This window comes from Melitaea cinxia, chromosome 25, assembly GCF_905220565.1.
Source record: "Melitaea cinxia chromosome 25, ilMelCinx1.1, whole genome shotgun sequence".
NCBI classification, from domain to species: domain Eukaryota; kingdom Metazoa; phylum Arthropoda; class Insecta; order Lepidoptera; family Nymphalidae; genus Melitaea; species Melitaea cinxia.
Window position 1 is genome coordinate 9,692,232 of NC_059418.1, and position 26,988 is coordinate 9,719,219.

The 26,988-nt window shown below is 35.6% G+C and overlaps 2 protein-coding genes across 2 annotated transcripts; both read right to left on the minus strand.

The window, feature by feature from the left end:
• Positions 1–1,420: 1,420 nt before the first annotated feature.
• LOC123666105 lies at positions 1,421–2,074 on the minus strand. Its single transcript, XM_045600310.1, has one exon. The coding sequence runs from the start codon at positions 2,072–2,074 to the stop codon at positions 1,421–1,423; it is 654 nt and encodes a 217-aa protein (XP_045456266.1).
• A 145-nt stretch (positions 2,075–2,219) lies between these two features.
• LOC123666106 lies at positions 2,220–2,906 on the minus strand. The gene has a single exon (XM_045600311.1). It carries the CDS (start codon positions 2,904–2,906, stop codon positions 2,220–2,222), a length of 687 nt encoding a protein of 228 aa, XP_045456267.1.
• Between the last annotated feature and the right edge of the window lie 24,082 nt (positions 2,907–26,988).

A 26,988-nucleotide genomic window follows, 5' to 3' on the forward strand; every position in this document is an offset into this window, starting at 1 on the left:
GACGTTTTGTTATGATATTATGTAGTATTTTAGCCATACAGGATATAAGTGAAATAGGTCTCATAGAAGACGAACTATTTGCGTCACAACCAGGTTTCGGGATTAGAACAATCTTAATGTCTCTCCATTGCGGTGGTATATGTCCTTCAAATAATATTCTATTTAATACATTTATTAATATTTGTTTATTGGGAAAATGATATATCACAGAATACGAAATAGCATCTATACCTGGAGCAGTATCTTTCGTTTTTAAAGTGTTTGTTAGTTCTTGAACGGTAATAGGTAACTCTAACTGCTGGTTATTCGATTGAAATAAAGGTGTTATAGGTATAACATAATCTGGTGTTAACTGTTTTAATAACATACAAGCTTTTTCCCAATCTAAATTACTTTTAACGCTCTTATAACCCTTAAGCCATCGCATTTTTTCCCACATTTCACGACTAGTGGCTACATGTGAAATACCATCGCAAAATTGATGAAACGACTTAGTAATAGACTTTCGGATGAGCTTTTGAGCACACGAAACCTTTTGTCGAAAATTTATCAAATTATTAGGTGTAGGATTTCTTCTTAGTTGTGCTAACGCACGCCTTCGTTTAGCCACAGCTTGTGATAATTCGGCTGACCAGTAGGGTTTTGGTCTAAATTTAGAAGTGGGAATTTTTCTTGTAAAATACTTTTATACTTTTGCCAGTCAGCTCGTTTAAAGTTACGCTTTATAATATGATTCCCCGTATATAATGCCATATCTGTACTCATACAAACCATTAAATGATCACTACCCAAGCTTTCATTTAATATAGTCCAATCAAAACGAAGAGCAATATCTGAAGTAGCAAATGAGATATCAGGTGAACTTTTCTGCCAATTATTTAGTACAAATTTAATTCTAGTTGAATCGCCATTATTAAGGGAAACATAATTATATTCAATCGAGGCATCATATATTTGTAAACCCCTACTATTATTTTTAGTTGACCAATTAGAGTGATGCCCATTGAAATCCCCCCCTAAAATTGTTTTACTAGACCATTTGGAAAACAAATCTTTCCAGTCTTGGCCAGATGTACTAACGTTCGGTGGACAATATATTGCAATTACATTCTCTAGATAACAACAATTAAATATTTTAATATGTAGTGCTTGTATGTATCGATTAGGTAAAATAATATTATTACACTGCGCTTTAATAGATTTATGAACAACTATCGCGATTCCTCCATATGAGTCATCACGATCCTGTCTATATATATTATACGCATCAATTTTTAAACTGCAATTTGGTTCTAACCAAGTCTCCGATAATATACATATATGAATTTTTTCCTGAATTAAAATATTTTCAAAAGCATTTAATTTCGGTCTTAAACTTTGGGCATTCCATTGTAATAATTTCACTTTAATAATTTTGGTGTTATCCATTAATAAACTTACTTATAAACTCTAAAATGCAATTAACATATGGCCTATCAGAAATATTACCAACTACGACAAGTATTAAATATTCAAATACACATTTAACACAGTTATGAACTTTTTCACCTAAAGTAAAGTTTTTAATAAACAATATATCTATTAAGCGTAATATGAGCTCGCTAAACTGAACCTTACGATCGTTGTTTATATTATTACTATGCGCGTCGGTGTCATCAGATGATCGCTGTGGAATGTGGTCCGGTTGGTTGCATCTATCCTGCTCTAATTGATTTATATTGCTACTCGTATCGCGTTTATTGTTGTTATTACTCGACGATGACTTAGGCCGCTTTGGAGTAAACAATTGTGAGAATTCCGGTAATAGTGGAGTATATTTATGATTCGTATTTTCATCACATGGCAGATTCATATAACTATTTGAGGTAGTGATATCTTGATTTTCCACCGAATTTTTCATGGTTTGGTTTGGCTCTGCTATTGAATCCGGGCGCATATATAAGCTGCATGCTCTTTTATAAGAACAATTAAACTCTGCCATCAATTCTCTTAGTCTCTTTTCTCTCAAATAAACAGGACATATTCTGTTCAATGCTATATGATCACCATTACAGTTAACACACTTATATTGCATAGTTTCGCAATTTTCATGAGAACCACAGCATTTAGGACAGACGATCACGCGTGATGCACATCTAGCTTTAGGGTGACCGAACTTCCAGCATCTTGAACATTGTGTTGCAGGAAAAATATATGGCTCAACCCTAACTCGTAAATTATCAATGTAAATATATGCTGGCAAGTAAGAGCATTAAAAAGTCAATACGCGCCACTTCACTCGGTATCCATTCACCAGCCTCGTTTCTTCGTTTCAACCGTTTTAAAGATAAAACCTGCACATTATTAGGGCACTTAATTGCTTCTAGAGCCTGGTCCTCAGTCAACTCAAGATCCACATGTTTTATAATTCCATGCGATACGTTTACATCCATCTCCCGATGTACTCTCCATCCTCTTTTTTCAAATTCCGAACAATTAATAACTTTAGTCGCATAATCCTCGTTAGGAACTTCCATCTTAATTCTATATGGGTTAATATATTTGATCTTAATTATGTCGATAAAGTTAAGAGCTGTAAATAACTTAGCAATCGCAAACTGTTTTGGCAGTTTTTCTTTACTCGAAATTATAACTTCAATCTTAATTTGTCCCTGTTTCTTAATTTTTTTTTCCACCTTTGTCCATCCTATATCATCTTCCTCTCTCGTTCGCTTTGATGGTCTGTCTGTACTTAAATTCTCTTTCTCCTTACCACTATCCTGACAATTGTTTACTACCTCTACAAAAAAGTGCTCCTGTTTTTCTATATTTTTCTCCGTCGAAATTGGTGATCCCCAATCACGTAATTCTTCTTCCTCACTCATGTCAACATATTTCACTTTCTGATCACACTCAGTCTCATTCATTCTTAAACTTCAGCGGCAACCTGTTAAACAGGTGCGCGAGTAAAACTAACTTAACTTACTTATTATCTACGATACTTATGATCGGCCAGCGCGTGCGACATACACGAGTATCGTGACGAGACTGGAGTATTTTTTCGTCGATCTACGTTGTATTACTCGTCGATGTAATTGAAGTCGGTTTTTTTTCGTTTGCGAGCAAACACAATTATTTTTATATATGTTACATCAGAACTTTTGACCTTTTTGACTTTTCAGAATTTTGTTTTAATCGAAAGGTGGTGTGTGCCAATTGGTCCCATTTAAATTTATTTGAGATCTAACAACTATTTTTTGAGTTATATCTAATAATGCGTTTTTACTTGATGCTTTTTTCGTCGACCTACGTTGTATTATACCGCATAACTTTCTACTGGATGTACCGATTTTGATAATTCTTTTTTTGTTGGAAAGGGGATATCCCTAGTTTGGTACCGTGATACGGAAACCAGGATCTGATGATGGAATCCCAGAGAAGTCGAGGGAAACTCTCGAAAATCCGTAATAACTTTTTACTGGGTGTACCGATTTTGATATTTTTTAATTTAATCGAAAGCTGATGTTTATCATGTGGTCACATATAAATTTTATCGAGATCTGATAACTACTTTTTGAGTAATCTTTGATAACGCGTATTTACTTGACTATTTTTTCGTCGATCTACGTTCTATTACTCGTCGATGTAATGGAAGTCGGTTTTTTTTTCGTTTGCGAGCAAACACAATTATTTAAATTATGATTATCATTCTTAATAGTAAACTCTTTAGAGTAATGCTCATTTTAAAATGACCTTCAAACGAGATACGCGTTTTTTTTTTTCAACCAAATATTATAAAGGCCAAAACCTTAAAGACTACACTTTAGCAAAATCTATCTTAACTTTTCTTATTATGAGAACATTATTCTTAACTTTTCAAGGTAGCTCAATTCGTCGGTAACTGTTACTAAAAAGTTATCAAGCTGTGATTTCCTTTCCTATAACAAAAGTTGAGTAAATTAAATATACAGAAATATACAGCAACTAGTTGTACGCTAACACGCTCGCATCTGAATCTAATGTGCATCACAGACAGACGTGCGCTTTTGTTCCTTTACCCTACTACTATATATAGAACTAAGTAGTATAAGTACCCTATTTATAGAACTAAGGTCGGAAAATTTACGTTCTCACTTGAGTGTGAGAGTGTTTTTTATAGAAAAACTCAGTTTACTAGTGTCGTCTGTTCCTACAGTAGTCGATTTTCAACAGATTGTTGGTTTAGGTGACTATCGATTGTTATTCATATGGATTTATACCTATATTTCTAAAGGGCAATAAAATATGTTTATCCACAGAATATACATTTTGAAACCACTTTCGATCACAATAAAACTTACTTAATTTTTTTTTGTATGTATGTATGTATGTATGTATGTATGTATGTATTTATGTATGTGTATATGTATGTATTTTGTGTATGTTGTAAGTATTTAATATGTGTACCTATATTCTTACGTATGGTTTACGTAAATTTATTTATTCTCATAATTTTGTATGTTTATCTTATTCTTCTATATGTGTATGTATATATGATTTTATGTATTTATAATTTTATTTATATTTTTCTACTTTTTCACAATCTCGCACTTTGTTAGTAATAATCTCCTTGTACCGGGGGTTGTCTGGAAGAGATTGCTTAAAGCAATAAGACCCGCCTTTGCATGCTGTCATTGTAACTACTTTTTGTTTAATTTTATTTTTGTACTGCTGTTTTTTTCTTTTTTTACTACGTAAATGTGTTCGACTATATTTATGCAAGAAGTAATAAATAAATAAAGAAGAAGTAATCTATAATATAAAAATGAGTCGCTGAATGTGTTGCTAAGCGCAAAACTCGAGAACGGTTGGACCGATTTCGCTAATTCTTTTTTAAAAATATTCCTTGAAGTACGAGGATGGTTCTTACGGAGAGAAAAATTCTAAAAGAAAAAAAAATAATTAAATTAAAGAATCGACTGTTAGGCGATACGAAGTTCGCCGGGTCAGCTAGTAAATAATAAAAAATTAAGTTACTGTAGTAATATAAATAAGAATAAAATAATTAATAAGAACTAACAAAAAAAAATTCACAATTTAAAATTTTGACAGATTTCCCACTACGAGACCAAGGCTATCTTTTGCCAGCTATAACCAAACGGAATCTAATTTTTTTACCGACCCAACTTACGTTAACTCGATTTCCCTCCAACATATATTACATAAACACATTGTCACTCTGCGTTCCTATTGGTCGAGGGACGGTACACGTATGGGGTCGTTACGATATTAAATCGAATTATTAAAAAAATAAATCAGTAGAAATGCATAGAATTGAATTCTATAATTAAAGTAACATTTTAACGTGAATCATTTTATTCACCAATTTAAACAGCGAAAGCAATGAAAAAACCGATTACAATAACATCGACTAGTAATACAACGCAGGTAGATGTAGTAAATACTCATTACTAGAGATAATTCAAAAAGTTCTTGACAGATCTCATTTAAAAAAGAATCATCAAAATCGGTCAATCCAATACAAAGCTCTGGGGTAACATACGAAAAATACAGTGGAATGGATACCATCTACTTTTTTGGAGTTGGTTAAAAAAATTAAATGTTCTAAGTTTAAAAACTATTAACACTGACTCCGTTTTGCTTAATTGCTTTTATTTGTGTTATATCTTATAAACAGCCCCGTGGGCGCAGATTGTAGTCGCCAGTCTTCCTGTTCCTTCTATCACTCGTGACAAATGTATGTATAGGCCATACAGGTGTGTTCCCAGATATCTGACGTTATGAAGGTTCCGTTACACACTGTGACGTGGTAAGAAACTAGAAAAATTAATGATATTTTATGTTATATTATTTTTGACGCCCCCAGCTGTAATCGCAACGGAATTTACAGATTCACTTAAACAATCTCGCCACCGCGACTCAGTATTCGTAGACCAACGATGAGCGCCATCTATCAATACGTAGAATGATACTTCGATCTACGTGACTTCGCTCTGATTGTGACGGAATAACGCATTGCTTTGATTTCGATCAATCGATCGATCGATGGTAGGTGTCGCTCATGTTGATAATTTCTTTAATTAAATGAAAATTAATTTAGTCGCCAGATTCTTACAATATTTAATACTAAATTAATAATAATGATAAGTTTTAATGAAATAATACAATTTATCGCAAATTACTATTAAATTAATAAAAATTATTACACATGTATTATACATATAAACCTACCTCTTGAATCACTATATCTATTAAAAAACCGCATCAAAATCCGTTGCATAGTTTTAAGGTCTAAGCATACATAGGGACAGACAGACAGCGGGAAGCGACTTAGTTTTGTAATATGTAATAATAAGGTCTTAAGTCCTATTATGGTTTACGGAACTCCAAAATAGAATACAGACTGTAGTTGCGTTATAAATTTGTGATGTCCGAAATCATTTCATGTAACTATAAACACTTATAGTAATCTTGCCATCGTTAGTCAGTATTTGCAACTGACAATGAGCGCCATCTATCAACAAGTAGAAACTTACACCAAATATTCAATACGTCAAGCAACAGCTTTCGATGTAAATAAGGACCATTAAAATCCATACATACAGTGCAAATTTATGTGGTATGATACAACGTAGGACGACTAAAATAATTAACTAAATACGTGTTATTAGATATGACTCGAAAAGTACTTGTCAGATCTCAATTAAATTTAAATTAGAACACAAATGCTACACCTTTCAATAAAAAAAAAACAACATCAAAATCGGTCCAACCAGTAAAAAGTTCCGAGGTTAATTTACATAAAAACAGTCGAATTGAGAACCTCCTTCATTTTCGGACGTCAGTTGAAAATATATTTATTATTAGATAATTATTTATGTTGTTTTCCTGAAGATGTTAGCGCAAGTTTTTTTATAGGTGTAGAAAGTAGCGGTGTCGTATTTTAAATCGTCTGTCATAATCGTCTGCACGATAATTTGATATTTTCTTTAATAATAAACTGACATCAAGAGATCTAGTTGAATAATTAGACAGAATCTTGAATTGTAAAATTAAAGTTTTTGTCGCCAGAAATGGCGTGAAATTGTGACGACTCAAGTGTTTTGCCCATAGTCACCACGCTGGGCAGGCGGGTTGATGACCACAGAAATTAAGTACACGGTCATCATCATCTTCCTGCCCTTATCCCACTTATGTAGGGTCGGCACAACATGTTTTCCTCTTCCATTCCTCTCTATTATTCGTCACTTCAGTGCTTACTCCTTTCTTTCTCATATTACATACACTCACACAATCCATCCATCGCTTTTTCGGTCTGCCGATCGCTCTTCGTCCTTCGACATTCATCGCTAACATTCTTTTACCGACATAGCAGTCATCCCTCCTCATTACATGCCCATACCACGCTAACCTATTGCTCCTCATTTTCTCTGTCACTCAAATTAAGTGCACGGTAAATATTCGATTTATTTATTTACTAGCTGTGCCCGCGGCTTCGCCCGCGTTGAAATCAGTTTGTCACAAAGTTTTCCCGTCAAACTTCCAGTGAAACTCTCATCAAAATCGGCTTTGCCGTTCCGTAAACCTCCCTCTTGCAGCCCTCTCTCCATTTGTGAAACCACATGAAAATCCGTTAAGTAGATTTTGAGGGAATCGGTCACATACGCTTTTGGGAACTTTGTTTTATAATACACTAACTGTTGCCCGCGACTACGTCCGCGTGTTTATGAAGATATGCATTACTATTAAGATGCTTAACGCAAATTATTTTTTTATTTTAGTCACTTGAAATGCTTATCATTCTGAGTAACTTTTTCAAAGGCACAATTTAGTATAATTTAATAGTTATTTTTATAAAACCTCTCTATACACTACATTTTTAGTTTTATTTTCAGGCTGCAGTATGAATAACCTATCAGGCGAACTTGTTACTACTGTATATGTTTCATACAAACTATCAACCCCAATTAAACCCCCTTAGCGATGGAATATCGTAAAATCCGTTCTTAGCATACGTCTACTAACTATAATCTACCTCTCTGCCAAATTTCATCTTTGTCCATCTTGGATGGATGGACCATCCAGCGGTTTTCGAGTTCTCGTGATGTCAATCAGTGACCTTTCTCTTTTATATATATAGATTACGATGTATTATTTGGACACTTCCTCGCCATCTATAGAGCATACATTTTAAATTTCAAGTCTCTTACCTTAATAACATATGACTTTCATATAAACTTCCAACACCCGTTTTATCCCCTTATGGATCGAGTTTCGTAAAATCCGTTCTCAGTGGATGTTTACGCCCTATAAGGAACCTATCTGCAAAATTTCAAGTTTGTAGCTGTTATAGTTTCAGAGATTTCGTGATGAGTGAGTCAACCTACCATACCCCATTTTAACCCCAAAAGGGAGTTGATTTCTAAAGATACATTATTTGAACACCTTCTCAACATTTATAGAGCATACATTTTAAATTTCAAGTCTTACTTCAAAAACATAGGACTTTCATACAAACTTCCAACCCCCGTTTTATCACCTTAGGGGTCGAGTTTCATAAAATTCGTTCTTAGCAAATGTATATGCCCTATAAGGAACCTACTTGCCAATTTTCAAATTTGTAGCTGTTATAGTTTCGGAGATTTCGTGATGAGTAAGTCAACCTACCATCCCCTGTTTTAACCCCAGAAGGGAGTTGATTTCTAAAGATACATTATTTGAACACCTTCTCACTATCTATAGAGTATACATTTCAAATTTCAAGTCTCTTCCTCCAAAAACATAGAACTTTCATACAAACTTCCAGCCCCCGTTTTATCCCCTTAGGGGTAGAGTTTCATAAAATTCGTTCTTAGCAAATGTATACGCCCTATAAGAAACGTATCTGCCAAATTTCAAGTTTGTAGGTATTATAGTTTCGGAGATTTCGTGATGAGTGAATCAACCTACCATCCCCCGTTTTAACCCCAACAGGGAGTTGATTTCTAAATATACATTATTCGAACACCTTCTCACCATCTATAGAGCATACATTTTAAATTTCAAGTCTCTTACTTCAAAAACATAGGACTTTCATACAAAATTCCAAACCCCGTTTTACCCCCTTAGGGGTCGAGTTTTGTAAAATTCGTTCTTAGCGGATGTTTACGCTCTATAAGGAGCCTTTCTGCCAAATTTCAAGTTTGTAACTGTTATAGTTTCGGAGATTTCGTGATCAGTGAGCCAACCTACTATCCCCCGTTTTAACCCAAAAAGGGGTTGATTTCTAAAGATACATTATTTGGACACCTTTTCACCATCTATCTATAGAGCTTACATTTTAAATTTCAAGTCTCTTACGTCAAAAACATGGGACTCTCATACAAACTTCCAACCCCTATTTTACCCCCTTAGGGGTTGAATTTCGTAAAATCCGATCTTAACGGGTGTCTACGTCCTATAAGGAGCCTACCTGCCAAATTTCAAGTTTGTAGGTGTTATAGTTTCGGAGATTTCGTGATGAATGACCTTTCGCGTTTATATATATTATTAGCTGTGCCCGCGGCTTCGCCTGCGTTGACATTAGTGTGTCACAAAGTTTTCCCGGTAAATTTCCAGTGAAACTGGAAAAGGATTATTTTTATTTCAGTCACTTGAAATGCTTATCAAACTGAGTAACTTTTTAAAAGGCACAATTTAGTATAATTTAATAGTTATTTATATATAGGTTTTATAAAACCTCTCTATACACTACATTTTTGGTTTTATTGTCAGGCTGTATATGTTTCATACAAACTTCCAACCCCCGTTTTATCCCTTTAAGGGTTGAGTTTCATAAAATCAGCTCTTAGCGGATGTTTACGCCCTACCTTACCTGTCAAATTTCAAATAGGAACCTACTTGTCAAATTTCAAGTTTGTAGGTATTATAGTTTCGGAGATTGCGTGATGAGGGAGTCAACCTACCATCCCCCGTTTTAAAAATTATTTTTTTATTTCTGTCACTTGAAATGCTTATCAGACTGAGTAACTTTTTAAAAGACACAATTTAGTATAATTTAATAGTTATTTTATAATACCTCTCTATACACCACATTTTTAGTTTTATTTTCAGGCTGCAGTATAAATAACCTATCAGGCGAACTTATAGCTGCTGTATATGTTTCATACAAACTATCAACCCCAATACCACCTTAAAAAAACCACCTTAGCGGTGGAATATCGCAGTCCGTTCTTAGCGGACGTCGACTAACTATAATCTACCTCCCTGCCAAATTTCATCTTTGTACATCCTGGATGGATGGACCGTCCAGCGGTTTTTGAGTTCTCGTGATGAGTGAGTCAGTGACCTTTCTCTTTTATATATATAGATTACAATGCATTATTTGGACACCTCCTCACCATTTATAGAGCACACATTTTAAATTTCAAGTCTCTTACTTCAAAAACATAGGACTTTCATACAAACTTCCAACCCCTGTTCAACCCCTTAGGGGTCAAGTTTCGTAAAATTCGTTCTTAGCGGATGTCTACGACCTATAAGGAACCTACCTACCAAATGTCAAGTTTGTATCTGTTATAGTTTCGGAGATTTCGTGATGAATGAATCAACCTACGATCCCCCGTTTTAACCCCAAAAGGGAGTCGGTTTCTAAAGTTACATTATTTGGACACCTCCTTACCATCTATAGAGCACACATTTTAAACTTCAAGTTTCTTACTTCAAAAACATAGGACTTTCATACAAACTTCCAACCCCCGTTTTATCCCCTTAGGAATCGAGTATCGTAAAATCCGTTCTTAGCGAATATCTACGTTCTATAAGGAACCTACCTGCTAAATGTGAAGTTTGTGCTGTTATAGCTTCGGAGATTTCGTGATGAGTGAGTCAACTTACCATACCCCGTTTTAACCCTAAAAGGGAGTTGATTTCTAAAGATGCATTATTTGAACACCTTCTCACTATATATATATATATATATAGAGCATACATTTTAAATTTCAAGTCTCTTACTTCAAAAACATAGCACTTTTATACAAACTTCCAACCCCCGTTTTATTCCCTTAGGGGTCGAGTTTCGTAAAATCCGTTCTCAGTGGATGTTTACGCCCTATAAGGAACATATTTGCCAAATTTCAAGTTAATAGCTGTTATAGTTTCGGAGATTTCGTGATGAGTGACTAAACCTACCATCCCCCGTTTTAACCCCAAAAGGGAGTTGATTTCTAAAGTTTCATTATTTTGACACCTTCTCACCATATATAGAGCATACATTTTAAATTTTAAGTCTCTTACTTCATAACTTCATAGACATAGGACTTTTATACAATCTTCCAACCCCCAATTTACCCTCTTAGGGGTCGAGTTTCGTAAAATCCATTCTTAACAGTAATTTACGCCCTATAAGGAGCCTACCTGCTAAATTTCAAGTTTGTAGGTGTTATAGTTTCGGAGATTTTGTGATCAGTGAGTCAACCTACGATCCCCCGTTTTAACCCCAAAAAGGAGTTGATTTCTAAAGATACATTATTTGGATACCTTTTTACTATCTATACATACATTTTAAATTTCAAGTCTCTTACGTCAAAAACATGGGACTCTCATACAAACTTCCAACCCGCATTTTACCCCCTTAGGGGTTGAGTTTCGTAAAATCCGTTCTTAGCGGATGTCTACTTCATATAAGGAGCCTACCTGCCAAATTTCAAGTTTGTAGGTGTTATAGTTTCGGAGATTTCGTGATGAATGACCTTTCGCGTTTATGTATATTAAATAGATAAATAGATTATTTGATGTATTTATTACACGGTTAATATTAACGTATGTATTTTTGACGACTTGTGCTATATGAAGCTCGTGGAAGTAAGACATTAATTAAGTTACTCGTCTACAGTCAACTGAGATTATTACGAACATTACTTTGATATGCGAAATAAACCAAACTTTTTTTTTTTTTTTTACTTTATTTAAACTCATATGTCAACGGAGTCCTATACCATGAACTCCACAGTCTGTCCATCCGTGTCTCCTCTGTCTACCTACTAGAGCTACCCACAGTTGTTACAAATGTTCGAGTATTTTTCGTCTTGTTGATAGATGGCGCTGATCGACAGGTACAAATAATGAATCGCGGTGGTAAGATTTTTATTTTTGTGTATAAAATCAATTATGATCGATCTATGATATTCTTTAGTACCGTAGCCACACAGTAACTTTTATTTTGCAACCAAAATATTTATGAGTACTTATAAATTTACGTGTTTACCATAAAGAAGTTGGGTGACATTAGATTGAGTTTGTTTTTAGTTAAGTCTACGGTTCTCCTGTTACTAGACATAACACGAAATTAAAGCAAAAAAAAGGAATGCAATGAAATAAAATCTTAAGGAGATAATCATAACAGAAAATTATAACTTGTGTCGGTAGATTTGTAATTTACTTTTCAACTACCGTCACACAAATGACTCAATAAAATAGTATGAAAATGAAATCTCAAACTGATTAAATTTAATATTTATTAAAAATTAATAAATTATTTCTCTATTTAAAATTTACGCTAGAATTTAGACAGGATTTCACCTACAAGACAAAGATTATCTTTCGCTAGATGATACCAAACGGTAATATATACATTTGTTACATTTTATATTGATATCAAATATGGCGCGAACTCATGTGTGTTGCCGCTGACGCTGCTGCCCGTCTTCGGCCTGTGTATTTCATAGCCATCAATTAGATGGTTATCGAGCCATCGGTCGACTTTATAAGTTCCAAGGATGTTATCCCTTAGTCGCCTCTTACGACACCTACGGGAAGAGAAAGGATGGGTATATTATTTGATGTCGTAACCACACAGCATAAATATATAATATACTAGCTGTGCCCGCGGCTTCGCCCGCGTTGAAATCAGTGAGTCACAAAGTTTTACCGGCAAACTTCCAGTGAAACTTTCATCAAAATCGGCTTAGTCATTGCGTAAAACTTCCTCTTGAAGCACTCTCTCCATTGGTGAAACCGCATGAAAATCCGCTTAGTAGATTTTGAGGGAATCGACCACATACGCTTTTGGGGACTTTGTTTTATAATACACTAACTGTTGCCCGCGACTACGTTCGCGTGGTTATGAAGATATGCATTACTATTAAGATGCTTAACGCAAACTATTTTTTTATTTCAGTCACTTGAAATGCTTATCACACTGAGTAACTTTTTAAAAGGCACAATTTAGTATAATTTCGTTAGTTTTAATCGTACATATTAAAAATAGCATGGTGTCGTCTCCTGTCAAAGATTTTCATTGTAATATGAAACTTTGAATAGTCACGGGTCTCTGTAAAGAACTCACTATAGACGGCGCCACGGTTCGCTTAAACCGAAAATAAAAATCATCATATCAAAAATTTCGCTCTGGCGGGCACATCGTTCCATAGCTTAATTGGCTAGAGCGCCGACACGGTCAGTCGGAGACGCGGGTTCGAATCCCGCTGGAGCGGTCAATTTTTGATATGATATTAAAAAATGTTTAGAATTCCTAATGTGAGGGTAACACAAAAATAAAATCGTACATATTAATTTAATAGTTGTTTTTATAAAACCTCTCTATACACCACATTTTTAGCTTTATTTTCAGGCTGCAGTATAAATAACCTATCAGGCGAACTTATAGCTGCTGTTTATGTTTCGTACAAACTATCATCCCCACTTAAACCCTCTTAGCGGTGAAATATCGCAAATCCGTTCTTAGCGGATGCCTACTTTCTATAATCTACCTACCTACCAAATTTCATCTTTGTCCATCCTGGATGGATTAAAAACCACTGGATAGTCACAGCGGTTTTTGAGTTCTCGTGATGAGTGAGTCAGTGACCTTTCTCTTTTATATATATAGATTACGATACATTATTTGGACACCTCCTCACCTCATTTTAAATGTCGTCTCTTACTCAAAAACATAGGACTTTCATATAAACTTCCAACCCCCGTTTTATCCCCTTAAGGGTCAAGTTTCGTAAAAGCCGGTCTTAACAGATGTTTACACCCTATAAGGAACCTACCTACCAAACTTCAAGTTTGTGGCTATTATAGTTTCGAAGATTTCGTGATGAGTGAGTCAACCTACCATACCCCGTATTAACCCCAAAAGGGAGTTGATTTCTAAAGATACGTTATTTGGACACTTCCCCACTATCTATAGAGCACACATTTTAAATTTCAAGTCTCTTACTTCAAAAACATAGGACTTTCGTATAAACTTGCAACCCCCGTTTTACCCCTTTAGGGATCGAGTTTCGTAAAATTTGTTTTTAACGGATGTTTACGTCTTATAAGGAGCCTACATGCCAATTATAGTTTCGGAGATTTCGTGATGAGTGAGTCAACCTACCATCCCCCGTTTTAACCCCAAAAGAGATTTGATTTCTAAAAATACATTATTTGGACACCTTCTCACCATCTATAGAGCATACATTTTAAATTTTAAGCTTCTTACTTCAAAAACATAAAACTTTCATACAAACTTCCAACTCCCGTTTTACCCCCTTAGGGGTCGAGTTTCATAAAATCCGTTCTTAGCGGATGTCTACGTCTTATAAGGAGCTTACTTGCCAAATTTTAAGTTTGTAGGTGTTATAGTTTCGGAGATTTCGTGATGAGTGGGTCAACCTACCATCCCCCGTTTTAACCCAAAAAGGGAGTTGATTTCTAAATATACATTATTTGAACACCTTCTTATCATTTATAGAGCATACATTTTATATTTCAAGTCTCTTACTTCAAAAACATAGGACTTTCATACAAACTTCCAACCCCCGTTTTACCCCTTTAGAGGTCGAGTTTCGTTAAATCCGTTCTCAGCGGATGTTTACGTCTATAAGGAACCTATCTGCAAAATTTCAAGTTTGTAGCTGTTAGTTTCGAAGGTTTCGTGATTAGTGAGTCAACCTACCATCCCCCGTTTTAACCCCAAAAGGGAGTTGATTTCCAAAGATACATTATTTGGACATCTTCTAACCATCTATAGAGCATACATTTTAAATTTCTAGTCTCTTACTTCAAAAACATAGGACTTTCATACAAACTTCCAACTCCCGTTTTACCCTTTTAGGGGTCGAGTTTCGTTAAATCCGTTCTCAGCGGATGTTTACGTATATAAGGAACCTATCTGCAAAATTTCAAGTTTGTAGCTGTTATAGTTTCGAAGGTTTCGTGATTAGTGAGTCAACCTACCATCCCCCGTTTTAACCCCAAAAGGGAGTTTATTTCTAAAGATACATTAATTGAACACCTTCTCACCATCTATAAAACATACATTTTAAATTTCAAGTCTCTTACTTCAAAAACATAGGACATTCATACAAACTACCAACCCCCGTTTTACCCCCTTGGAGATCGAGTTTTGTAAAATCCATTCTTAGCGGATGTTTAAACACTATAAGGAGCCTACCTGCCAAATTTCAAGCTTGTAGGTGTTATAGTTTCGGAGATTTCGTGATGACTGAGTCAACCTACCATCCCCCGTTGTAACCCCAAAAGGGATTTATTTTCTAAAGATACATTATTTGGACAACTTCTCACCATCTATAGAGCATACATTTTAAAGTTCAAATCTCTTATTTCAAAAACATAGGACTTTCATACAAACTTCCAACCCCCGTTTTACCCCTTTAGGGGTCGAGTTTCGTAAAATCCGTTCTTAGCGGATGTCTACGTCTTATAAGGAGCTTACTCGCCAAATTTTAAGTTTGTAGGTGTTATAGTTTCGGAGATTTCGTGATGAGTGAGTGACCTTTCGCTTTTATATATATTATTATAGATTAACAAAACATAAGTGTTTTTGCTAGAAAATGAAACAAAACCGATTTCAATTACATCGACGAGTACGAGTACAACGTAGGTAGGCGAAAAAATAGTCAAGTAAATACGCATTATCAAAGATTACTCCAAAAGTTGTAATCAAATATCGATGAAATTTAAATATGACCATACGATAGACATAGGCTTTCGAGTAAATTAAAAGTCATCAAAATCGGTACACCCAGTAAAAAGTTGTGCGGATTTTTGAGGGTTTCCCTCGATTTCTCTGAGATATTATCATCAGATCCTGGTTCTCTTATCATACTACTAAACTTAGGATGTCTTCTTTCCAACAAAAAAAAAAAAAGAATTATCAAAATCGGTTCATAAACGACGAAGTTATCCCCAAACATACATAAAAAAAAATATATAAGGTCGAATTGAGTAACCTCCTCTTTTTTTGAAGTCAGTTAAAAAATATATACGCTCGAATGGAGTAACCTCCTCTTTTTTTGAAGTCGGTTAAAAGGTAGTCGTCAATCGAATCTAGTGCCTCCTTCTTTTAACCGTAATGTTTAATAATTCAATATGTTTATATTAACCTGAATAAATATAAAGAATAAGTTGTCTTTTTTCAACGCCAAAAGTAAGCCCAACATTTTAATAAGTTCACGCACTAAGATGGCAATTGTTATTACTAATTGTAATATTAAACAACAATCCTTACTCTGCTTAAATGAAATATTAACCTGTCATGGCTCCGACTATATCTCTGTGACACGGAAGCACAACGGAAATTTAGAGCTACACACATATAGTTCCGTCACGCCCTGTTACGGGGTTAGGAACTCCAAAAATTGCACAATAATGCACGGCTCTGAATATTCCGGTCACAGACACGGATATAAAGGTAATGATGCAGTCAATAACTTTATGTATACTAACAAAAATCTTGTCATCGCGGTTCAGGATTTATAAACGACGATAAGTGCCATCTATTAACAATCGATTCAGTTTCGCTTGTTGTTGACGGCACTTATCGTCAGTTACAAATGACGAATCACGATGACAAGGCTTTCATTTTTGTTTTTCAACTTTCTCGACTTACAGTTCAACTAATTCTGTTGTACCAGAGGAATGGCTCTAGAAGTGGAAGACTAACGAAAACGATTTCAATGTGATTTAATGAACATTATTTCAAGTCCCAGTATAATCCCAGTTATCGACGGTTTGACTCGTGGGTCTTATATCTTGTTTAAATGTTAATTTGGATGACAAAGGGTTGTTAAACCCGGCGGTTCCTTTGTTACAGAGTGGGAGTACACCTGTTATAGCTTCACAGTTTCTTCACAGTGTTTTGGGGTTCACAGAATGTTAAGTTTTCGTATTTTTTTCAATGTTTACTAACAAAATTGGTCATATTACATTTTTATTTTATTGTATAATAAGTTTAAGTTCACTAAGAATATTAAAAACCATTGTAATATTTTGTACAAACTTCTAATCATTTTCATTTTTGTATTTAAACTTCTATTGACAACAGATCTATTTGTTGCAGGTACGTTTGAATTCGAAAGAACAACATGTAGGTAAGAAACTAAAGCAAACACATTCAAGACAGATGGTCGAGTGGATGACACACGTGACACGTCACCGACATTCGTGAACAAAGAAACTAAAACCCGACTTCGAAAAAAGTGATAATCTATAATCTATAATAATAATATATATAAAAGCGAAAGGTCACTCACTCATCACGAAATCTCCGAAACTATAACACGTACAAACTTGAAATTTGGCAAGTAAGCTCCTTATAAGACGTAGGCATCCGCTAAGAACGGATTTTACGAAACTCGACCCCTAAAGGGGTAAAACGGGGGTTGGAAGTTTGTATGAAAGTCCTATGTTTTTGAAGTAAGAGACTTGAAATTTAAAATGTAAGCTCTATAGATGATGAAAAGGCGTTCAAATAATGTATCTTTAGAAATCAACTCCTTTTTGGGGTTGAAACGGGGGATGGTACGTTGACTCACTGATCACAAAATCTCCGAAACTATAACACCTACAAACTTGAAATTTGGCAGAAAAGCTCCTTATAGGACGTAAACATCCGTTAAGAACGAATTTTACGAAAATCGACCCCTAAGGGGGTAAAACGGGGGTTGGAAGTTTGTATGAAAGTCCTATGTTTTAGAAGTAAAAGACTTGAAATTTAAAATGTATGCTTTATAGATGATGAAAAGGCGTCCAAATAATGTATCTTTAGAAATCAACCCCTTTTTGGGGTTAAAACGGGGATGGTAGGTTGACTCACTGATCACGAAATCTCCGAAACTATAACACCTATAAACTTGAAATTTGGCAGGTAGGCTCCTTATAGGACGTAGACATCCGCTAAGAACGGATTTTACGAAACTCGACCCCTAAGGGGGTAAAACGGGGGTTGGAAGTTTGTATGAAAGTCCTATGTTTTTGAAGTAAGAGACCTGAAATTTAAAATGTATGCTCTATAGATGGTGAGAAAGTGTCCAAATAATGTATCTTTAGAAATCAACCCCTTTTTGGGGTTAAAATGGGGGATGGTAGGTTGACTCACTGATCACGAAATCTCTGAAACTATAACACCTACAAACTTGAAATTTGGCAGAAAGGCTCCTTATAGGGCGTAAACATCCGCTAAGAACGGATTTTACGAAACTCGACCCCTAAGGGGGTAAAACGGGGGGTTGGAAGTTTGTATGAAAGTCTTATGTTTTAGGAGTAAAAGAAATTTAAAATGTATGCTCTATAGATAGCGAGGTGTCCAAATATGCATCGTAATCTATATATATAAAAGAGAAAGGTCACTGACTCACTCATTACGAGAACTTAATAACCGCTGGATGGTCCATCCATCCAGGATGGACAAAGATGAGGCAGGGAGGTAGATTATAGTTAGTTGACGTCCGCTAAGAACGGATTTTGTGATATTCCACCGCTAAGAGGGTTTAATTATGGTTGATAGTATGAAACATATACAGCCTGAAAATAAAACTAAAAATGTGGTGTATAGAGAGGTTTTATAAAAATAACTATTAAATTATACTAAATTGTGCCTTTTAAAAAGTTACTCAGTTTGATAAGCATTTCAAGTGACTGTAATAAAAAAAATTATTTGCGTTAAACATCTTAATAGTAATGCATATCTTCATAACCACGCGGACGTAGTCGCAGGCGACAGTTAGTGTATTATAAAACAAAGTCCCCAAAAGTATTTGTGAAAGATTCCTTCAAAATCTACTGAACGGATTTTCATGCGGTTCAAGAGGAAAGTTTACGGAACGGCTAAGCCAATTTTGATGAGAGTTTCACTCAAAGTTTGCCGGGAAAACTTTGTGACACACTGAGTTCAACGCGGGCGAAGCCGCGGGCACAGCTAGTCTATAATATATATAAAAGCGAAAGGTCACTCACTCATCACGAAATCTCCGAAACTATAACACCTACAAACTTGAAATTTGGCAAGTAGGCTCCTTATAGGACGTAGACATCCGCTAAGAACGGATTTTACGAAACTCAACCCCTAAGGGGGTAAAATGGGGGTTGGAAGTTTGTATGAGAGTCCCACGTTTTTGACGTAAGAGACTTGAAATTTAAAATGTAAGCTCTATAGATAGATGGTGAAAAGGTGTCCAAATAATGTATCTTTAGAAATCAACCCCTTTTTGGGTTAAAACGGGGGATAGTAGGTCGGCTCACTGATCACGAAATCTCCGAAAATATAACAATTACAAACTTGAAATTCGGCAAAAAGGCTCCTTATATGGCGTAGACATCCGCTAAGAACGAATTTTACAAAATTCGACCCTTAAGGGGGTAAAAAGGGGGTTGGAACTTTGTATGAAAGTACCATGTTTTTGAAGTAAGAGACTTGAAATTTAAAATGTATACCTTATAGATGATGAGAAGGTGTTCGAATAATGAATCTTTAGAAATCAACTCCCTTTTGGGGTTAAAGCGGGGGATGGTAGGTTTACTCACTCATCACGAAATCTCCGAAACTATAATACCTACAAACTTGAAATTTGGCAGGTACGTTTCTTATAGGGCGTATACATTTGTTAAGAACGAATTTTATGAAACTCTACCCCTAAGGGGATAAAACGGGGGTTGGAAGTTTGTATGAAAGTAATAATAATAATAATAAATACTCTTTATTGTACACCACAAAGAAACATTACAAAAAAAGTGATACATGAAAAGAAAGATGTACAAAGGCGGTCTTATCGCTAAGAGCGATTTCTTCCAGACAACCTTTGGGCATAGGACATAGCGAAGAAAAAGAGAAGCGGGAGGGAAGTGTACAAACAGTTGATAAAGAATTGGCGTATAGTTAACAAGCAGTATGATATTAACAGAAGTAAATATACATATACACATACATATACACACAATATACATACACATACATATATACAAATAAATATATACATATATACTACATAAACAAATACTACATAATATATATATTTATGGAGCTGATAATGATAATTATGAAGTATTTAGTGACAAAAAATGCGCCTTTAGATATTTTTTAAAACAGGCAAGAGATTGAGCTTTTCTTATAGAGAGAGGAAGAGAGTTCCAAAGTTGTACAGCTTTAACAGAAAAGGAGTTTGAATAAAAGGAAGTAGTATGAGAAGGAGTTTTGAGTGTTAAGGTTGAAGATGACCTGAGGGAACGTTCATGAGTGTCACAGAGAAACTCAAAGCGATTTTTTAGATAAAGCGGTGTATCTGGATGGAAAAGTACACAATATAGTAAAGAAAGGATGTGAGTATTCCTGCGAAAGCGGATAGGGAGCCACTTGAGTTGATTGCGAAAATCGGAGACATGGTCATATTTGCGAAGACCAAATATGAACCGTATGCAGAGATTCTGGAGGCGCTCAAGCTTATTTAACTGCTCCTCTTTAAGATCTAGGTAACAAATATCAGCATAGTCAAGAATCGGTAGTAGGAGTGACTGTGCTAACGCAATTTTGGTAGGGATAGGAAGAAAATATTGAAGCCGGCGGAGGGATCCGATAGCTGCGAATAATTTGCGACTTAACTCACTCAGTTGATGTGTCCACGAGAGGTGACTGTCAAAAATTATACCGAGATTTTTTACTTTATCGCTGTAATTAATAACGGTGTTATTAAAAATGACGGGTGGTATAAGTGACCAGTCAATTCGAGACACTAGTTTTGAACTACCGATGATAATGACTTGACACTTAGAAGGATTGACGTTTAGACCGTATGATTTACTCCAACTATGAATGTTGTCCAGGTCCTTATTCAACTCAATTATAGAGGTCGGTAAGTCCACTAATTTTGCATGAGAGTAAATTTGGAGATCGTCTGCATACAGGTGATAGGGAGAAGATATATGAGGACCGAGAGAGTTTATGAAGATCGAAAAAAGAAGAGGAGACAACACGCCACCTTGTGGAACGCCGGCAATTACGTCTAACCAGTTTGAAAATGAATTTTCGACACGCAGACGCTGCCGCCGTCCGCACAAGTAACTATGAAACCAGTCAATTGCCGATGGAGATATGCCAAGAGAACACAAGATAGCCAGTAGGATATCAAAATCGACAGTATTAAACGCATTGCTAAAGTCTAGCAGGGTCAATACCGTGAGATTCTGCCCGTCCATAGCTAATCGAATGTCGTCAGTGATTTTGACCAGAGCCGTAGCCGTACTATGACCTTTACGGAAACCGGACTGATAAGGATTTAGGAGATTGTTTGAGTGCAGGAACAGTGAAAGCTGCTGATGGACAAGGCGCTCTAAGACTTTGGACAAAAAAGGAAGGATTGATATTGGACGAAGATCAGAAAAGGCGATGGAATTAGGTTTCTTGGGTAAAGGAATAATTTGAGCGTCTTTCCAGCAGGTAGGAAAGGTATTGGTACACAAGGATTCGTTTAAGATATGAGTGATAACAGGTAGAAGGGAATCTAAGATAGGGATGATCATACTACGGCTAATAGAATCAGATCCTACGGCATCTGAATTAACGGCTAATATGCTCTTCTTGACATCACATGCAGACAATTGAGAGAAAGTAAAAGATGATGACAGTAAAGGAGTTCTAATAGCAGAAAGTTGGTTGAGAGTGTTAGATTTAGTCCTAGAGTCTATATTGACAGAGGATGTGAAATATTTATTAAGTTGGTTAAGGTTAAATGAGTTTGAAGCTATATTTTGTTTGATTTTGCCAACTCCTAGTGATTTGAGGAATTTCCAAATTTTCGCAGAGTCTGCTTCCTCTAAAACAGAAGTATGGATATGGCGTCGTTGTGCATCCCTACATGCCTTGTTGCAGCGATTCCGAGAAATTCTATACTTCTCCTTGTTCGACGGGCTCGGGTCAGCCTTATATCTGACTTTTGCTTTATTCTTTAGAAGCTGTAATGACTTAATTTCCGTTGTAAGCCAGGGAGCAGGCAGATGTCTAATACGCACGGGTCGAACAGGAGCATGCACATCGTATAGTTGGATTAGGCGGGAGTTAAAGATATCCATCTTTTCATCCACTGCAGAAGAGCTAAATAACGCTGACCAGTCAATCATAGCAGCATCCTCACGCAGGCGGTTCAACTCCATACCCCCAAAACTGCGCTGCAGAAGAATTCTCGACTTTGCCTTTGGTGGTCTGATTTTATATGAGAGGAAAATGAGATCGTGGTAAGAGAATGCATCGGCCGGGCACTGTCCATGCTTAACAACAAAGTCTGGAGAGGAGACAAATATCAAATCAAGGAGTGATGGAGAGCATGTGGGTAGGGTATGGGTGGCGTTCAAGGGAAGGATGTGCATGCTTACAGAGCTTACAAGAGAGCGTAGGCGTGAAGCTCTGTAGTCTTGCTTAAGGAGGCAGGTGTTAAAATCACCCATCACTACCGTGTGACTATACTGTGGTGTAAGTACTTCTAAAAGATTTTCAAGGGACTCAAAATAGTCAACAGCGGGTGGTGGGCTATAATAAACACCCAGAAGGAGCTTTGTACTAGACAGGTGGATTTCTAAGAATAGGTGATCTGGGCCATACCCATCGTGAAAAATAGATTGGCTAACGATTTTGAAGGAGATGTGAGAGCGAAGGTAGATGGCAACGCCACCTCCAGGTCGCCCAACACGGTCGTTGCGGATTAAATCGTAACCTGGGAGGGAATAGGAAACTGATGATAAGCAGGGCTTAAGCCAAGATTCACTTACCAAGATCGCATGAATATTATTATTTTGGAAAGAGGACAACATATCAGGATAGTGAGCAGGAATACTCTGTGCATTAATATGGATGATATTTAAGTTTTTTGGAACATCAAGAAATTGAGAGTCAAGAGTTTCGCTAAGAGGAGGAATACTAAGGAAGCTTAGGTCATCGCTGCACAATTCAGAGGAGGAAAAAGAATGAAATGTTTCGTCATTGTCACTAGTCATAAACTCGCGTATGTGTAAAAAATAGTAATATAATAGAAATTATTATAAAATATAAATATATAAATAATTATATATTAATATGTAATTATGTAATAATACAATAATAATATAACAATAATATGTATATTTATATTAGCCCTAAAAAATGGCGTCCATACACCCGCCAGCTGCAGAGGAATATACAAAAATCATTAAACTAGAAGAACAAGAAAAAGAAAAACAATAGAGGCAAAACACTATATACACGTGAGAGACAAATACACTACCAGAAAATAGAAATTATAATAATGATATTAAAATTTAAGTTAACAATATTTTTAAGAATAGATAATCCAACTAATATTTTTTTACATATATTAATTTAAAGATAAAAATTAAAACGGAATAATACAATATGATCACATCAATGCAGACCTTGACACTTGCACGAAGCTTTGTTTTAACTATTACATTTCCGAACGCATAACATTGACAACAAAAATCTCATCTATGGAACTGTCACGTCAATGTCAAATGTCAATACGTATTAAGACATCGTCAGTGGCAATCCCAAAAATATATGTGAATACAATGAAACTAATTGGCTTTAAAGTTAACAATTTCTTAGTAATTATAAAGTTAAATTTACCCTACATAATAAATATAAATATAAACAAACAAAAGTTATCATAAAATGGTGTGTCAAAGTAAATACTGGTAGCGGTAGACATGAAATAAAAGCGAATGTATAATATATAATAAATTAAGACTATACGTAAATATACACATACAAAGAAAAGAATATTAATAAAACTAGTATAAAAAACTATTTATGTTTTACAGTTCTCTTTGTGCGTGAAATCGCCAGTTGCTTACGTTCAACAGGTTTGGGGGCTTCATCCTTCTTAGGTTTTGGTGATTTCTGCGTAGTTGAGTCCGAGATACTCCTTAGGTCTGACAACGTCTCCACCCTGTGACGTTCACCATCTGTCGTCACAATGTGGATACAGCCCTCGCGCGTCCAGCAGTTACCAATGCCAAAACGTTGCCTCGCCTCCATGAACACCTTATGGCGGGACCTAGTTAAAAACTCGGATTGCGTATAACCCGTATCCTTAAGCTTCGTTTTTGCGAACCAAACCCTATCGCGGACAACAGTATCGGTAAATTTAATCACTATGGGTCTAGGCTTATTATCTAAAGCGCGGCCTAGGCGGTAAGAATCCTTGATACTGCTGCTTGAAAAATTGGCGAGATTTAGGTGATCCGCAGCAAGGGTTGTCACTATGGCAGAGGTATCTTCATTTTTTTCCTCGGGCACTCCATGCAGCAGTAACATCTTGCGCCTTCTCCTGGTCTCAAGACGGTCAATCTCCCCGCCCAGTAAATCAACCTGGCGTTGTAGTGCATTCAAGGCAGAAAAAATAAAAGACTTGAACGATGAAAACTCTGCAGCCAGTGACGCTGTTGTTAGTGGCGAGTTAGAGCTAACTTTATCTAGGTCTCGCTGGAAATCATTTAATTTAGTATTCACCGTATCCGAGAGAGCAGCAATAGATTCCTTCACTGTTTCCATGTCCGGTACTGAGTTGATTTTAGGATACGAAGTGAAGTAGATTGCAATATATGTATATGTCTTTCTATAGGATTTCAATAGCTGGCAGGTAGTATGCAGTATACTTAGAAGCTACACATAAAAAAACTTACAAACTTTTGAACAAAAACTCAAAAATTTGAAATAAATTTAGAGCACTTATAGATTGCGTGTTGACACTTTCGCACCTACCCGCGAAAAAGAAAGTCCTATGTTTTTGGAGGAAGAGACTTGAAATTTAAAATGTATGCTCTATAGATAGTGAGAAGGTGTTCAAATAATGTATCTTTAGAAATCAACTCCCTTTTGGGGTTAAAACGGGGGATGGTAGGTTGACTTACTCATCACGAAATCTCCGAAAATATAACAGCTACAAATTTGAAAATTGGCAAGTAGGTTCCTTATAGGGCATATACATTTGTTAAGAACGAATTTTATGAAACTCGACCCCTAAGGTGATAAAACGGGGGTTGGAAGTTTGTATGAAAGTCCTATGTTTTTGAAGTAAGAGACTTGAAATTTAAAATGTATGCTCTATAGATGTTGAAAAGGTGTTCAAATAATGTATCTTTAGAAATCAACTCCCTTTTGGGGTTAAAATGGGGTATGGTAAGTTGACTCACTCATCACGAAATCTCTGAAACTATAACAGCTACAAACTTGAAATTTTGCAGATAGGTTCCTTATAGGGCGTAAACATCCGCTGAGAACGGATATTACGAAACTCGATCCATAAGGGGATAAAACGGGGGTTGGAAGTTTATATGAAAGTCATATGTTATTAAGGTAAGAGACTTGAAATTTAAAATGTATGCTCTATAGATGGCGAGGAAGTGTCCAAATAATACATCGTAATCTATATATATAAAAGAGAAAGGTCACTGATTGACATCACGAGAACTCAAAAACCGCTGGATGGTCCATCAATCCAAGATGGACAAAGATGAAATTTGGCAGGGAGGTAGATTATAGTTAGTAGACGTCCGCTAAGAACGGATTTTGCGATATTCCATCGCTAAGGGGGTTTAATTGGGGTTGATAGTTTGTATGAAACATATACAGTAGCAACAAGTTCGCCTGATAGGTTATTCATACTGCAGCCTGAAAATAAAACTAAAAATGTGGTGTATAGAGAGGTTTTATAAAAATAACTATTAAATTATACTAAATTGTGCCTTTGAAAAAGTTACTCAGAGTGATAAGCATTTCAAGTGACTGAAATAAAAAAGTAATTTGCGTTAAGCATCTTAATAACCACGCGGACGTAGTCGCGGGCAACAGTTAGTGTATTATAAAACAAAGTTCCCAAAAGCGTATGTGACCGATTCCCTCAAAATCTACTTAACGGATTTTCATGCGGTTTCACAAATGGGGAGAGGGCTTCAAGAAGAAGGTTTACGGAACGGCAAAGCCGATTTTGATGAGAGTTTCACTGGAAGTTTGCCGGGAAAACTTTGTGACAAACTGATTTCAACGCGGGCGAAGCCGCGGGCACAGCTAGTTGTATTATATATTTACATATGTATTTACAAGTATTTATATAATAATGATTTTAATACAGCGTAATATTAGTGCAGAAACGACATAAAAAAAGTTTCATTATAACTTCTAATTTATCATTTTACCCTAATATTAAATGGAATTTTTCCTTGTTCCGCTTCAACTCTTAGCAGATGTTAAAACAGTACCGTATTTTTACTGACAAAAAGTGACACTTCAAATCCTTTAAAAAACTTTTCCTTTCTAAAAGAATACGAACCGTAAGTAATTATTATTTTTAATAGTTATTCATGATTCTGTAAAAACTGTTATATTATTGTGGGTACCGAGAAAAACGACGACTTTCAGAATATTACAGAATCAACGTACATTTTCAACAACAACGTTCATTATCAACTCGTAGTGTAGTCTCGAATAGAATATACTTTATTGCACGCCACTTAAGAAAGATTTACATAAAACAGTTATTTAAACATAGAGATAGTAATGTACAAAGGCGGTCTTATCGCTTAGTAGCGATCTCTCGAAGAGAACCTTTAGAAAAACGAAAAGATGTATATTATGTATGAAAACATGATGCATTTTCATTACCTAGAAAAAAGAACATAAATGATACATACACATATATGTGTATAATCAACATATCAAGCACAGTGAATATTGGATGTACTTGTATGTTTCTACTTGTT